Genomic DNA, 17,125 nt, shown 5'->3' with positions numbered 1-17,125 from the left:
ATGGTAATATGCATCTTTTAAGTCCAAGGTGCACATTACCGCTCCCTGAGAAATTAGGGGTATTGTCGATCTTATCGATTCCATCTTGAAACGACGGTACTTTATGAAGACGTTCAGGGGCTTTAAGTTGATTATGGCTCTGAATGAACCATCTGGCTTTTTGACCAGGAATAACCTTGAATAGAAGCCCCTGCCTTCCTGACGCGAGTCACTGCGCCCAGCTTCTTTAATTTTGTGACGTCTTTTAAAAGATTTTCCTGAGGTGTACCTCCTCTGTACCCTGTCAGCACAAATTTGTGTTGCGGAACAGACATAAACTCTATCCTGTATCCCTCCTGAATAATTTGGAGCACCCAAGGGTTCTGGGTTATTTGGCTCCATGCTGGGAGAAAAGATCTTAATCTTCCCCCGACTGGCCTGGCGTCATTGTTTGTCTTGGGAAGTGTTGGGGTTAAGCAGAAATCCTCTGCCCTTACCCCCTTTAGGATAGGACCATCTTCCCGATTTTCCCTTATCTTTATATGTTTGGTTCTTTGGCTGAAATTTTTTCCGAAAAAAATGTGTCTTCCTAGTTTTTGTTACCCTATCTTTTTGTCCAGGCTAGGGCCAAACACATATGATCCTGAAAATGGAATTGCACATAATTTATTTTTTGAGGTGAGATCACCAGACCAGTTCTTTAACCACAAAGCTCTTCTTGCGGTGTTTAGAAGGGCCCCATTTTTGGCTGCGAACCTGACTGACTCAGCCGAGGCGTCCGCTGTAAAGGCCGTTGCCATCTTTAGGAGTGGGATAGTCTCCAAGATGTCCTCCCTGGGAGTTCCCATTGACAAGTGATTCTCCAGCTGAGATAACCACAATAGTAAGGACCTAGCCACAGATGTGGCTGCAACGTTAGTGGAAATCAAGGCCGCAGAAGCCTCCCAAGATTTTCTCAGGAGACCGTCGGCCTTGCGGTCCATGTGGTCTTTCAGCTGGGAGGAGTCCTCGAATGGGATTGCTGTTTTCTTAGCTACCCTGGCGACCGGGGCGTCTATCTTTGGGATTTCCTCCCATAGTTTAGTGTCCTCTTTGTCAAAGGATAGACGACTTTTGAATTCTCTGGGAATAAAAAGCCTCTTTTCCACATCTTCCCACTCATCCAGGATCATCTGTTTTAGGCTGGAATTCAAAGGAAAAACTTTTTTCCGTTTAGTAATCAGGCCTGCAAACATTTCCTCCTGAATGGACCTCTTAGTTGGTTCGTCTGGGATATCCATGGTCTGTCTAACCGCAGTCAGAAGGGAATCCATATCCTCAGATGAGAAACAGTATTTGCGTTTCTCCTCGTGGGATGAGGAAGGTAAAGACTCTTCTTCCTCCTCCTCTCCTGAATATTCCATCCCTATAACCTCTGGGTCTGATTCCAAGGCTTCCCCAGGTCTTTTTATCCCAGTGGTCTGTTCAGCCACCTTAGGCGTTATTAAGGAGGAAACTGATGCTTTAACCTCTTCTTTAATGATGGCTCTAAGGTCTGTTAAAAGGGACGACTGTTCCTCTTTCATCATTTTATTAATGCAATCCGCACAAAGTTTCTTTGTATATGACTCCTGAAGCCTTTTGCTGCAGATAGCGCATCTCTTAGGCTTCTTTTTAGCATCCACCTTTAAGGTAGGATCTTTTTCCCCCTAGGAGACATGATGATAGAAAACAGGCTATAATGCTTGCTAAACCTATCACTATACACCACCCTGCAGTGCTGGGTTTACTCACATGTCCCTGGGCAGGAGGGTCTGGGGACTGCTCTCTCATACTGGATGACTCCATGACTTGAGGGACTCACACTCAGCCCAACCAGACTTTAAATGCCACTGGCACTTACCCCTCCTGGCGTGGATGCTCCTCCCATTCCTTCCGGTCACTGCAGGGGTTCCGGATGGGACGCGAGGCCCAAACGCTAGGCCTCTAGCGTCCCTCGCCGCGGGGATCAAACACAGGGCGCCGCCATGCTGGATCCGGTGTCGGAGGTTACGCACATGCGCACTCCTTCACCGGCGCCTCGACGTCACTTCCGGATCAGCGCCGAAGCCGGAAGTAAGAGCATCCTGCAGCCCAGAGCCCCAGCGGGGTTGCGGCTACCATTTCCCAGCCCCTGCGAACCTCCTTCCCAGCAGTGAGCCGCATGACCCACAGGTACTGGAGGGGCTGGGAGGCTAAGGGACCCCAGCTTAAGGGTTTTAGCCCGGCGAGAAAAAATAGAAAAAGGGTTTAAAAAAGGTCTGAAGAGAGACCCTCTCTCTGCCCTGTCCATTATTGGGACAGGAAAAAACACTGGTGAAGGTGGGTGGGGGGGGGAGCTTTTAACCTCTGTTTCCTGTCCCAATAGTGGGCGGGGGAGACATCCTCCATGTAGTGCTGTCATGGAGGACGTCCTGGAAAAAGTAATCATACCCCTGGAACTTTACAAATTTTTAATGTTACACCCACAAACTTAAATGTATCTTATTGGGATTTTATGTGATAGACCAAAGAAATTGATACATGGTTTTCAAAACTTTTAATAAATAAAAATCTGGAAAGTGTAGTGTGCATTTGGATTCAGTCCCCCTGAGTCAATACTTTGTACTTTCGCTGCAATTACAGCTGCAAGTCTTTTGGGGTAAATCTCTACAAGCTTTGCACTAAGGCTGAAACGATTACTCGATTGAATCGAGTAATTTGACACAAAAAAATCCTCAATGCAAATTTTTTGCATCGAGGATTCGTTTGAGTCATGTGACCACGGTGCGGGAGTGAAGAGCTTGCTATTACTTACCGCTCTGTGGTCACCCGCTGGCCCATACCGCGCTGCACTGGATCCTGACACATCGTCAGGTCATAGTGCACGTAAGCGATGACCCGACGCTGTGTGACATCAGGATCCAGTGCAGCGTGCTGAGAAGAGGAAAGAGCTGTGGAGCGGCGGCCCTACAGGAAAGGTAAGTAGTTTATTTCACTGGCGCTGGGGACATGGCACTGAAGGAGGCCAGCCGGCAATGGATGGCATGGAGGGGCAGATGGCAGTGGGGGATAGCTGATCTGATGGCAATGGGGGAGTGGGGACATGGAGGGCCTGATCTAAAGTCCAAAGCAATGAAGAAAGGACAGTGATACCACAGACTGCTTCTCAGGTAAAACCTTCTCATATGGCACCTTTGTGAAGAAGAAAGAGACAAAATACTTAAAGGATAACTGTCACATTTAGACCCCAATTTCAATTTCCATATATGTAGTTACTAATAACATGATATTCCAGAATCAGTTACTATTAGACTGACTTACCCCATATTTAATAAGATTCAGCCCTTAGCAACCAGTCTGCATAAAACTGCAATTTCACTATTCAGTTAAGATGGCCGCCACTGCCCTCACCCTGAGGCTAATCCCGCCTGCCCTCATTACCCACAATGCATTGAGCTCCTCACATGCACTAGCCAGTAACAATAGCCCCCCAAAAGTGTCAGTAACCAGAGCTCTCCCCCCTAAAGGGTTAATCTCCTGCAGCACAAAGGGGTCCTCTTACCACATGTTGCTTTCATTTATACACTGAGCAGACTGCAGATCTCCCTTCCCTGGTCTGCGCTGCTTCAACTCTACTTCTCCAGCTCTGCTGAGTGAGGGAGCGTCTGCCAAGTGCAGGGACAGGGAGAAGTGCACACAGCCCAGGCACTGCTATCAGCTGCTGGGGAGGACCTGGCTCTAATCATTTACTTACAGTCCCTGGCTGTCTGTAATATGACCTTGCACGCAGCCTGCTTCTGCGTCCTCCGTCCTTCAACAGATAGACGGACCATGCCTAGCAACAGGTAAAAGTAGGCAGTACAGGGAACAAAAATGTGGAATTAAGGGGTAATTGAATACACAGTGAAAAGTTGAAATGGGGCCACCAATGTAATCTTAAATCACCACAATCCAATACTCCAAAAAAAATAAAAAAATACGACAGTTATCCTTTAAGATCTTAAGAGGCCATCACATAAGATGAATGCTGGCTGAAATAATTATTTCACAAACGACTGTATGTAATGATTTTCGTCTGTAGATGGCTGAACTAGACATGTATCCAATGACAGATTACAGCTGGTCATTTGCCTGTTGGCACCAGCCCACTGTGTTGTTTTACACATTTTTTTTTTTTTTTAACTATGTCTCTGATCTGTCACTTTATTGTGGCATGTTGATAGCTTGAGTGTTCATAGAAATGATAGAACAATGGCAATTAGAGAATGAAAATAAGGCTACTTTCAAACTAGTGTTAATGTTTTCCTGTATTGAGATCCGTCATAGGGTTTCAATACCGGAAAAAAACGCTTCCGTTTTGTCCCCATTCATTGTCAATGGGGACAAAACGTAACTAAACAGAACGGAGTGCTCCAAAATGCATTCTATACTGTGAGGTATGCTTTCCTTCCTGGGATGCGGAGCAAGACTGATCCGTCATGACCCACAATGCAAGTCAATAGGGACGGATGCATTTTCTCTGACACAAAAGAAAACTGATCCGTCCCCTGTTGACTTTCAATGTTAAAGATAATACAACCAGATCCGTTCATAACGGATGCAGATGGCTGTATTATCAGTAACAGAAGCGTTTTTGCTAAACCCTGCCGGATCCAGGAAAAACACTAGGGTGAAAGTAGCCTTATACCTTGAAGGTACAGTTAGTGTACAAGTCCTACCATGACGGTTAGTGTCTTACATAACATACTGAAACATGTTTTCCAGTTAGCGACTGGAGTCTAGAGATAATTAGAGAATGACAGATGACCAAGAGTATTATTTGACATGCAAGCACCATATCCTTTTTAGGCCTCTTTTTTCTGCAAAAAACAAACGGGATGTACTCCGTATGCATTCAGTTTCCGTATTTCCGTTCCGTTGAAAGACAGAACATGTCCTATTATTGCCCGCAAATCACGTTCCGTGGCTCCATTCAAGTCAATGGGTCCTGGGGAAAATGTTATGCCCAGCCCAATTTTTTCTATGTAATTACTATATATATATATATACAGACGTGGACAAAATTGTTGGTACCCTTTGGTCAATGAAAGAAAAAGTCACAATGGTCACAGAAATAACTTTAATCTGACAAAAGTAATAATAAATTAAAATTCTATAAATGTTAACCAATGAAAGTCAGACATTGTTTTTCAACCATGCTTCAACAGAATTATGTAAAAAAATAAACTCATGAAACAGGCATGGACAAAAATGATGGTACCCCTAGAAAACACAGAACATAATGTGACCAAAGGGACATGTTAATTCAAGGTGTGTCCACTAATTAGCATCACAGGTGTCTACAACCTTGTAATCAGCCATTGGGCCTATATATATGGCTCCAGGTAATCACTGTGTTGTTTGGTGATATGGTGTGTACCACACTCGACATGGACCAGAGGAAGCAAAGGAAAGAGCTGTCTCAAGAGATCAGAAAGAAAATTATAGACAAGCATGTTAAAGGTAAAGGCTATAAGACCATCTCCAAGCAACTAGATGTTCCTGTGAGTACAGTTGCACATATTATTCATAAGTTTAAGATCCATGGGACTGTAGCCAACCTCCCTGGACGTGGCCGCAGGAGGAAAATTGATGACAAATCTAAGAGACGGATAATCCGAATGGTAACAAAAGAGCCTAGAAAGACTTCTAAAGAGATTCAAGGTGAACTTCATGCTCAAGGAACATCAGTGTCAGATCGCACCATCCGTCGTTGTTTGAGCCAAAGTGGACTACATGGGAGACGACCAAGGAGGACACCATTGTTGAAAACGAATCATAAAAAAGCAAGACTGGAATATGCCAAACTACATGTTGACAAGCCACAAAGCTTCTGGGAGAATGTCCTGTGGACAGATGAGACAAAAATCGAAGTTTTTGCCAAGGCACATCAGCTGTATGTTCACAGACGAAAAAATGAAGCATATCAAGAAAAGAACACTGTCCCTACTGTGAAACATGGAGGAGGCTCTGTTATGTTCTGGGGCTGCTTTGCTGCGTCTGGCACAGGGTGTCTTGAATCTGTGCAGGGTACAATGAAATCTCAAGACTATCAAGGAATTCTAGAGAGAAATGTACTAGCCAGTGTCAGAAAGCTTGGTCTCAGTCGCAGGTCATGGGTCTTGCAACAGGACAATGACCCAAAACACACCGCTAAAAACACCCAAGAATGGCTAAGAGGAAAAAATTGGACTATTCTAAAGTGGCCTTCTATGAGCCCTGACCTCAATCCTATTGAGCATCTTTGGAAGGAGCTGAAACATGCAGTCTGGAAAAGGCACCCTTCAAACCGGACACAACTGGAGCAGTTTGCTCATGAGGAGTGGGCCAAAATACCTGCTGAGAGGTGCAGATGTCTCATTGACAGTTACAGGAAGCGTTTGATTGCAGTGATTGCCTCAAAAGGTTGCGCAACAAAATATTAAGTTAGGGGTACCATCATTTTTGTCCATGCCTGTTTCATGAGTTTATTTTTTTACATAATTCTGTTGAAGCATGGTTGAAAAACAATGTCTGACTTTCATTGGTTAACATTTATAGAATTTTAATTTATTATTACTTTTGTCAGATTAAAGTTATTTCTGTGACCATTGTGACTTTTTCTTTCATTGACCAAAGGGTACCAACAATTTTGTCCACGTCTGTATATATATATATATATATATATATATATATATATATATATATATATATATATATATATATATATATATATATATATATATATATATACCATATGGAAAAATGGAACAGAAATGGAAACACAACGGAAACAAAAAACAGAACAACGGATCCGTGAAAAACGGACTGCAAAACACTGAAAAAGCCATACGGTCGTGTGAAAGAGGCCTTAAAAGGAAACCTGTCACCATGATTTTGCGCATAGAGCTGGGGACATGGGCTGCAAGATGGCCACTAGCACATCTGCAGTACCCAGGTCCCATAGCTCTCTGCGCTTTTATTGTGTTAAAAAACTGTTTTGATCGATATGCAAATTACCTGATATGTGTCCTGTAGCCGGAGATGAGTCAAGCGGAAAGGAGCCCAGCACCGCCCCGCGTCCTCCGAATCTCCTCCTTGCTGGCTGACGTCACAGAGCTGGAGCGCCGAAATCTCGCGATGTGCGAGCTAGAGCATGCGCAGTGTCGGCATCATGTTCATTCCCTGTACTGGCATCAACACGGGGAACGAACTACGCATGCGCTAGCTCGCGCATCGCGAGATTTCAGCGCTCCAGCTCTGTGACGTCAGCCAGCAAGGAGGAGATTCGGAGGACGCGGGGCGGTGCTGGGCTCCTTTCCGCTGGACTCATCTCCGGCTACAGGACTCCTATCAGGTAATTTGCATATCGATCAAAACTGTTTTTTAACACAATAAAAGCGCAGAGAGCTATGGGACCTGGGTACTGCAGATGTGCTAGTGGCCATCTAGCAGCCCATGTTCCCAGCTCTATGCACAAAATCCTGGTGACAGGTTTCCTTTAAGGGGACTCTGTCACCAGTTTTCTGCTGCCCCAAGTCCTAACAGCTCCAGCACAGGATATGAGCTCCCTGCTCTCCCCGCCCTTCTGTCTCTGACGGACAGCTTTTTTCCTACTTTAATCAGTGGCAGGTAAGTGGGGAGAGCTGGGAGCTCGCGACTATGAGGACTCATCAGCATGTGCTGGAGCTCTTCAGTACAAGATTACCGCAAACCAACTGGGTCAGTTAAAGAAAGTGACCTTTTGTTTTGCTAATGTGATCTAGCACTAGTTTATGCTGCCCTTAGTGAGGAGACAATAAAAAAAAACATCTGGTGACAAATTCCCTTTAAAACCAGAAAACCAAGTGACAATCGTGTATGAAAAGCACCTTGTGACAGTTTCTCACTATGTTAATTTGTGTTAAAGTGGCTCAGTACAGCATCTTTGCGAAAGGGGGCTCCTGAAAACTATGCCCAAGATATACTTGTATAGCACTGACATCACAAGAGCATAGTGTTTCTACTGGATTCTCCATGGATCACTACTGTGTGGAAAGAGCAGAACATGTTACATGACAATGTGCAGCTGTCACATGTCACTATATCATTCAGTGAGTTACAGAGACATAAGGGCTGGCGTACATGCTATTGTTGTCAGTCAATTGTTCCTTTATTCGTTCTCAGGTGATATCACTGAACAGACAAATCTTTGCCCCCACGATCACTACGATATATTCATATTTATTTGTGTGTATTTCATCAGCAGCTCTTGTTGGCTTTGCTTTTAGAAGCTTTTCATGTTAGGTTGAAGGGGTTCTCCGGGAATGATTTAATATGGCCGCCAGCAACTTGTCCTAGAATATGAGCAGGACTGGTGCCACCACTTGCAGAGCTGCCTAGTGGGGGTGACAGGACAGGGCCTCACTATACTCTACAATACATGGTAATGATGTGATCCTATCTACGGTATTCCATCAAGCAGCCCGACAGGAAAACTCACCAAGATGAAGTTTGCCGGTGGACATTTTTTATAATTTCCAAGAGAAGCCCTTTAAGTGCTCCTTACTACAATTTAACTGTTTTAGCAATGATTTTACAAAAGTAATACCCACGTCTGGACACTAGTTACAGTACAGCAGTTTTAAAACCTATACCTATACAGGCATGTACAAAAGATAAATAATTTAAAAGTTGGAATGTTTGTCCTATATGTTACACTTTACATTTCTACAGGTCAGAAATAGTCTTATTGTTAATTATCCCCATCAAGGATTTTCTTAGGCTTCCGGTGTTTGGAGATTGCATTCCAGATCCTGCAGAGAGGTCCACCCCTAGGACACAGAGAAAATCATCAGTTTCTGCATAACGGATATTACTACAATCTGTATGCTTTCTTATATTTCATAAAAAGGACTACATTTTCTCAAGATAGAAAATCAATACAATCTTGTGTCCTTCCTATAAAATGCACACATTCTTTTTTAACATGGACAGATGGGTGGCATGCGTCAGATTTGTATTGTTTTTTCCATTTGCACCTCATCTCCAGATATGTTGAGTTTAAAGGCAGACACATCTGTATGAAGCAAATGGTCTACCTTTTCAACTGATATTTAACACCACAGGTCATGATTTCTAATTACCTATCACAGTTTAATACCTCAGTTTTAGATTTTTCAGGTCCTCTTTGGTGACCTCGTGCAGAATGTCATAAAGGGTATAATCTTCTTCAACAAACTGAATAGATATGGAAGAGGTGAGAGAAGATTAAAACTGCTGCACTACACAATGACGTGGCAGAAGTTCTAAGCATTACCTGCTCCACAACCTCTTCAGCAACACCCTGCTGTCTCAGCCAGTCCACCAGCTCTTGGTCTCCTTTAATACCAATAGACACATAGGATGCAGATCTGGGGAAATCTAAAAAGAAAAACAAGAAATGCAACTACAATGATCCATACTAACTGTGCTCCTTAATAAGCTATGGGTTAGAAGCCAAGAAATGCACTACCTAGGCTGGGGTGGGAATATTTACCCATGGTAGATTTGAGCTGAAGGAGATGCAAGTCATGGCCTCTTTGTTCCAGGCATTGTTTTAAGAGAAACTGATATTCTTTTTCCTTTTGAACAAGCTCTTCCAATAATCTGTGACCAAAAGAAAACCAAACAATAAAAAGGGGCCACTAAACAAAACCCATATGGACATTAAGTCATGTATACTGTAGCTGTGATGCACAATCTTGATGTCCACCATCACCACCACACGCAATTCCATATCCACTCATTATTATAACTATTCCTCTCCAAGAAAAGCCACCAATTAATGACTAGCTATTTGTTTTCAGCTTTTGCCTTTTAATGAAAAATTTGTTTTTACATAGCATTTTTTTATATTGTACATATTTCACACTTAACTTGTTAGGGCTCTTTCACACTTGCGTTGTTCTGTTCCGGCATGCTGCGCTTTTTGCTCCGGCCAAAAATCCTGAACACTTGCCTCAAGGCCGGATCCGGAGTTAATGCCCATTGAAAGGCATTAATCCGGATCCAGCCTTAAGCTAAACGTCGTTTCGGCGCATTACCGGATCCGACGTTTAGCTTTTTCTGAATGGTTACCATGGCTGCCAGGACGCTAAAGTCCTGGCAGCCATGGTAAAGTGTAGTGGGGAGCGGGGGAGTAGTATACTTACCGTCCGTGCGGCTCCCGGGGCGCTTCAGAGTGACGTCAGGGTGCCCCACGCTCATGGATGACGAATCTCCTCCTTGCTGGCTGACGTCACAGAGCTGGAGCGCTGAAATCTCGCGATGCGCGAGCTAGCGCATGCGTAGTTCGTTCCCTGTGTTGATGCCAGTACAGGGAATGAACATGATCCGTCTTCAAATGCTTTCAGTTCACTCGCGTTTTTTCCGGATCCGGCGTGTAATTCCAGCAAACAGAGTACACGACGGATCCGGACAACGCAAGTGTGAAAGAGCCCTTAGTCTACTTTCACACTTGCGGCAGAGGAATCCGGCATTTGTAAGACTGATCAGGATCCTGATCCGTCTTACAAATGCATTGAAACGCCGGATCCAGCATTTATTTATTTTTTCGGTCTGCGCATGGGACGGATCTGGCATTGTGGTATTTTGAATGCCGGATCTGGCACTAATATATTCCTATGGAAAAAAAATGCCGGATCCGGAATTCTGGCAAGTGTTCAGGATTTTTGGCCAGAGATAATACCGCAGCATGCTACGGTTTTATCTCAGTCCTGATCAGTCAAAAAGACTGAAATGAAGACATCCTGATGCATCCTGAACAGATTGCTCTCCATTCAGAATGTATGGGGATAAAACTGATCAGTTCTTTTCCGGTATTGAGCCCCTAGGACGGAACTCTATGCCGGAAAAGAATAACGCTAGTATGAAAGTAGCCTTAATTGAGTTTTCAGGTTGTTTTGGTCATGTGGATAGAATTTTTTTTTTATCGTACGTAAAGTATGTGCAATATGTATTATTTTTATTTAAAATTTGCTTGTGGTCAAGGCTCCGGGGGAGTGTGGGAAGAGGGTGTGAACGGACACGGTGGGACCTGACTAGGCTGGTGGTGTGGACTTGGCTAGTGGTGTGCCTTTAGCCACGTGACGCGGGTAGCCAAAAAAGGGGGCTAACCCAGGGAGTCTGAGCTGAATGAAGCTGAAAAAGAGGGAGGGTCGGGTGGGGCACTGCACGATGCCGACACCAGAGGGAGGGCGTGAGCCGGCTAAATACCCTACGCCCCTCCCACAAATGCAGGCTGGGAATCCAGCCTGCTATACTTGTGGTCAAGGCTCCGGGGGAGTGTGGGAAGAGGGTGTGAACGGACACGGTGGGACCTGACTAGGCTGGTGGTGTGGACTTGGCTAGTGGTGTGCCTTTAGCCACGTGACGCGGGTAGCCAAAAAAGGGGGCAAAACAAGGATTTTTAGGTGGTTTAATGTTGGGAGTTTTACAGAACCAGACTGGAAAAGGCTTTGGCAATTTCGACCCGTGGATGAGGGATGTAGCGGGAAAAGCAGGAAGATTGCCATCGTCCCATCTTCCGTATGACGTGAGCGGGGACACCATGTTTGGAGGCTGCCGATGCGGCCCCGATTCGGAAGGAGTGTCCGGAAATGGAAGCAGCGTGGAACCCCAGACCCGAAGCTATGGAACGCATATGCCTGATGAACTGCGCGGATGTCAGTGACAGCACGGGAAATGGCAGTAGGGGGCTATCGGGAGTTCTGTCATGGAGAGAGGAGAGCAGCTGACTGAACACGGACACTGGGCACCAAAGATTGCACGAATTAAAGTATTCGATCTGTACCGGTGGACCGACCTGGGAGGTTTTGGAGGAAGGTAGAGAGAAGGTGAAGTGGTCTGAACTATGGTGGAGCTGGCTGATGACCGGTCCTGGATTCCGGGCTGAGGTGCAGCAGAATGCGGCCTGAGAAACCCATAGAAGCTGAGGTAGAGAGCGGCTTTGAGGATCAAGCTTCTAAAAGGGCCAAAGGGATTACCATCTAGGGCGGCAGAAATTTTTTGGAATAATTCCCCTGTGACTGGTTGTCGGGTGGGTATGGGAAGGGGAAGAGAGCTTCTGGATGCCTCTCAGAACTGCCTTGACCGCCTGTGAGGAAAAGAAGGAGGCATGATTGGGGTGACTGATCATATGGTGGTGCTGGATGCCCGCTAAATAAAGTCTGATGGTATTGTGGGACAGATGGAGTTCCTTGTGGCAGTAAGCCAGGAAGGCCAGGACGAAGGAGACTCTGTCCCTGCCCCCCCTGGGGTGAAGGCGGGCAAAACGCCTGAAGGTGTTCCACCCTGTTAAATAGTTCCGGGCGGAATTGGCCGAGAGAGACTTGCGTATGAGACCGTGGGCTGCGGAAATGTATTCTTCTAGTCCATGACCAGGGCTTCGAACCCCGGAGGGTTGATCCCGACTCTCCGTGCTCCCGGCATAACCTGAAAAAACAAATTAAAGTTTAACCGGGACAGAGCATCGGCCGCGGTATTCTTCTTGCCCTCTATGTGCCTGCAGATGACACGAAAGTTATTTAAAAGAGACAGCCAGGTGAGCCTGCGGACCAGACGCATGACCTTGGGGGAGCTGGACCTGCCCCTGGCGAGGATGTCGACCACCGCCTGGTTGTCAGTCATGAAGCACACTGGCCTGTTGCTCCACGACTGCCCCCAGACCAGAGCGGCTGCGACGATGGGATAAACCTCGAGCAGGGGGGAGGACCCTGGCAGCCTCTTGGTCTGAGGAGACCTGCGCGGGCCAGGGACCCGCAAACCATTGATCCCCGCAGATGGCCCCGAAACCGAGGGAAGCCGCAGCATCGGAGAACACCAGGGGGGAGGCCTCGTCCCACTGAGGAACGAAGAGAGAGATGCCATTCCAGCTGGACAAAAATAGAGACCACATGGCCAGATCCGCCAGCGCATCACGCCCGAGGTGGATGAGGGCATGTTGATCTGAGGCTGCTGGGAGGAGTCTGAGCAAGCCGGCGGTGAAAGACCTGCCTTGGGGCATGATCCTGGCGGCAAAGTTGAAGGACCCCAAAAGAGACTGGAGTTCCAACTTTGACACCGTGCGGGTGCCCACGAGCCTGGCCACAGAGTCCTTTAACTTATTGAGTTTGTCCAGGGGGAGGCTGGCCTCCATCCTGATGGTGTCCAGGGTGATGCCCAGGAAGGTGATCACCCTGGCGGGGCCCTCGACCTTAGCTGGAGCCACTGGAACGTTCAGGCGGCTGAACAGGCTGAGGAGGCTGTCCAACCTGTCCGGGGCGTGTGCGGCCTGCTCGATGAGCAGGAAGTCATCCAGATAATGGATGACCCTCGGGCAGTGGGCATGGTTGACCAAGAGCCAATGGAGCGCTTGGGCGAACTGATCAAAGAGCCAGGGACTGCTCTTTGACCCGAACGTCAAGCGGGTGGCAAAATAATACTTTGCCCTCCATTTGATGCCGTAGAACTTCCACAGGTGAGGCAGGATAGGCAGTAACTTGAAGGCATCAGCGATGTCCGCTTTTGACAGCCACGCTCCTGCCCCGACCTGTAGAATGAGTTCCACGGCCTCATCCAGGGACGAGTACTGCATAGAGAACTCGTCCGACGGAACCAGAGAATTTAGGCTGGGGATGCTGGATGCATGAGGAGCAGACAGGTCATAGATTAATCTTTTTTTATTGGATGATTTTTTTGTCACCAGACCTATGGGGCTGACCCGGTACAGGGGGAACGGGGATTCCGCAAAAGGACCGATCATGAACCCTTTCCGCAACTCTGCCTCCAATAGAGCGTCCACCGCCCCGGGATCCGCCAGCGAGGAGAGGAGGTTGGGGCACTCATGACTGATCTGCGGAAGGGTGACTAGCCCGGTATGAAAACCCTCCGAGAAACCCTGTGTGAGAAATCGGACAAAACTGGGATCGTGATGTTGTTGGAGGAGGGAAAGTAATAGGTCAACGTTGACCCCGCCTAGTCAGGAGCGCTTTGACGTGCGTTGAGAACAGGAGGACTGGGGATGGGCCCTGAAACAGATGGTGCAGACGTGCAAAGCCTTGCATTTATCATAACTGCAAAAACCCAGGTTGAAGTTGTTGCAGATCTGATTTTTTCCCAGGAAAGAGATGGGACGACCGAGTTTGTCCGTGGTGGGGTTGGGTTTCTGCGCCCCTGAGCTGAATGTGGGCCTGGCCGAGGATGGGTTGGAGACATGGGGGCACCAATCAGATGAATGGAGGACCGATTGGCAGCTGGCACAGGCAGGGGATTTTTGCCCGGCGAAGTGCCTGCAAAAGATCTCCATATCCAACACCGCCCAGTTGGTAACATGCTGGTGCTGGAGGAAAGCCGCTGCAGCTTTGGCAGAGAAGGACCGGTGATACTCGTAGAAGGCGGTGCCGCCGTATCTGTAACCCAGCTCGGTGACCTTGTACATGTATGTGTCTAATTCTGCCCTGCGTTGGGGATGAATGGAGCAGACTATGTCCCGGTACAGGCTGAAGGTCAGCAAAAATTCGGGGATGGACAGCTTCTTGTTGAGGCGGACATCCTTGGACCTCAGCACCACTGATACATCACCACAGGCGATTGTCCGGTTCTCGACCGTGTCATGGGTAGAGATTAGAATGGCGGCCAAATTTATGTCCTTTCCAGCCAGGATATCCCGCCTGATGTTTTCTGGCACAAAGAAAGCGGGGGCGATGTCCGGAGAGACCAGACTTGTACCTGGGACGTTGGCTTGGGAAGTAGAAGGAACGGCTTCGGGCTCTGGCGGAGGAGGAGGCGTAGCGATCTTGCTCTCGACGGCCTGGAGCCTGGAATCAATGTGCGACATCGAAGACGCTAGATTATTGATGGTCGCGTGGAGTTGGGTCAGGGAGAGCTGGATGGTCGACATGGAGACCAGTTCTTCGGAGGCTCCGGGAGGTTCGGGAGTGCCGGGAGATTCGGGAAAGAGCAGACGATATAGTTCTGCCTTCCGTGCAGATGCCGAGTGGCGGATCCCCTTCTTCCTCAGCTCGGCGATCATCTTGGGGATGGTCCAATGCCTATAAGATGCGCGGCTGCCTGCCTCGGAGACCGCCGACTCAGGGATGGACATCGAGTCCTCAATGTCCGAGACGTGGGACATGTTGCGCGAAGAAAAACCGGACCCTGTGGACGGATCTGACGTGAATTGACAACTCCTCGTGCAACCCTTCTGTTTTTTTTTTTTTTTTTATACTTACCTGAAGCCTCAGGAGGTTTGGGGTGGAAAATTGTTTGGGAACCTGGGAGCAATTGCACCAAACTCGGGCAAGTCCGTGAGGAGGGTGAACTTCACACCCTGCGAATCTGAGATTGGTAAGTGAGGAAAAAACAATTTTTATCTGGTACCTGCGGGGAAAGGTACCCCAACATGTGCTGGTAAGACGAAACTTACGTGGTGATGAAACGGAAGAAAGGAACCTTGGAGGTGGCAGGCCAAAAACGTAAGAAAACGCTGAAACGATACCAGGCGATGGAAGGACAACCTGAAAGAAAAATACGAAAAAACCGAGCGGCCTGAGCGTATCAGGTAGTGGTGAACATGACCTGGCGTGACCAAGCGAACGAAGATCGCCGGGCCCTGAACGCGACCGAGAGCCGAGACGCGTCTGGAGACGAAGCCCCAACTGGCTGCCAGTGTGGAATTGACCAAAGTGGCAGGCAGTGAGGAGACATGACCCGTGCGTGATGGCAATGGCGAGCGACAGGCCCCAAACGAGACAGATGAAGACGCCTGAGCTGACCGTGATAGGTGCCCCTGTGGAGAGGGAGAAAGATAGAACAGGACAGTAAGGAAGGAAAGTGACGAGAAGTGAGGTGCCGACCCCAAGAATAAATCTGAAAAGATGAACAGGTCACCAACCTGACTGACCAAAACGGGACATGAACCACACGTAACAGGAGGGAGGACATGACGAAGGATTGACCAGTAAGAGGCCATGACGAGGACCTGAACGTATCAGGCAGAAAAACCCGGAACAGAGAACCCGAACGTATCAGGCGGACGGACACGAACACGGAAACCTGAACGTGTCAGGCAGACGGACACGAAAAACGGAAACCTGAACGTATCAGGCAGACGGACATGAAAACGGAATCCTGAACGTATCAGGCAGACAGACACGAAGACGGAATCCTGAACGTATCAGGTGGACGGACATGCAGACGGGAACCTGGATGTGTCGGGCAAACAGGCACGAAACGGAACCTGAGCGTGTCAGGCTGAAGGCCCACAGAACAACCTGAACGTATCGGTCAGGAGGGTGTGGAGGCAATCCTGGACATTCGGAGACCTTGACCTATGAAAAAAACAGACCCCGGACATACCAGGCAACCGGACCTATAATGGAACTTGAACGTATCAGGAGATTTGGACAGGCAGTGAGCCTAGACGTGACAGGCGATAGGACACGGAGAGAAACATGTTGGTGCAAGACAGGAAGAGAAAAACCACATGGACGTGCCTGGAAGGACAAAAGATGGCGGCAAGGTGAACTAGAACAGGAGCGGACATTTTCCTTGCCCGTGCCCGGTGCCCGTGCCGACCGGCCACGGCATCCCCGCGAGGTGCCTGCCCAGCTTGTTCTGACCTGGACATGTGACCCTGCGTGGAAAAACACCTGTGGGAGATGCCGTGGTGGAGGAACAGGGAGTGAGCGATGGTGTGCCTCCCGTATTGGAGCACAGTATGATGGAATGGGGTGCCCCCCGTGTGCCCCCATGATGGAGCCCAGGGAACGCTGGTAAGGGAAGGCACCTCTCGTGGTTGGTGTGAGTTTAGCTGCCGATGCGTTCCAGCGTGGAACGCATCGGGAAGGCAGTGGAGCTTCCGGGACTGCGCCTGCCGATGCGTTCCACCGTGGAACGCATCGGGGAGGTAGTGGATGGTGCGGGGCATGGTGCGCGGGCGAGCGCTGCAGCAAGGAGACGCGCTGATGGTGGAAGCGGGGCCGGAGGTAGGCGCCGGGAGATGTGGCGTGGCGGGGAAGCAGCTGAAGGCACTTACCAAAGGAGAGACCGCCGCACGGGAGACGCGCAGCCTCTGCCTCGTCGCTCAAGCCGGAACCGGAAGTCGCACTCGGATGACGTCGCCGTAATC

General features: G+C 48.2%; 1 protein-coding gene across 1 annotated transcript in view; it reads right to left on the bottom strand.

Annotated features, from left to right (window-relative positions):
• Positions 1-8,127: 8,127 nt before the first annotated feature.
• MAP3K15 (mitogen-activated protein kinase kinase kinase 15) overlaps positions 8,128-17,125 on the bottom strand; it is a 180,413-nt gene continuing 171,415 nt past the window's right edge. Inside the window, exons 26-29 of the mRNA XM_044283982.1 lie at positions 9,515-9,624; positions 9,296-9,399; positions 9,140-9,216; positions 8,128-8,810 (exon numbers count right to left, since the gene is read on the bottom strand). Coding sequence (XP_044139917.1) covers positions 8,732-8,810; positions 9,140-9,216; positions 9,296-9,399; positions 9,515-9,624 — 370 coding nt within the window. The 3' untranslated portion in view covers positions 8,128-8,731. The remainder of the gene's footprint in view (positions 8,811-9,139; positions 9,217-9,295; positions 9,400-9,514; positions 9,625-17,125) is intronic.

This window comes from Bufo gargarizans, chromosome 3, assembly GCF_014858855.1.
Source record: "Bufo gargarizans isolate SCDJY-AF-19 chromosome 3, ASM1485885v1, whole genome shotgun sequence".
Classification (NCBI taxonomy): Eukaryota; Metazoa; Chordata; class Amphibia; order Anura; family Bufonidae; genus Bufo; species Bufo gargarizans.
Note: the sequence above shows the minus strand (reverse complement) of the source record. Positions and strands in the feature narration are given on the sequence as shown.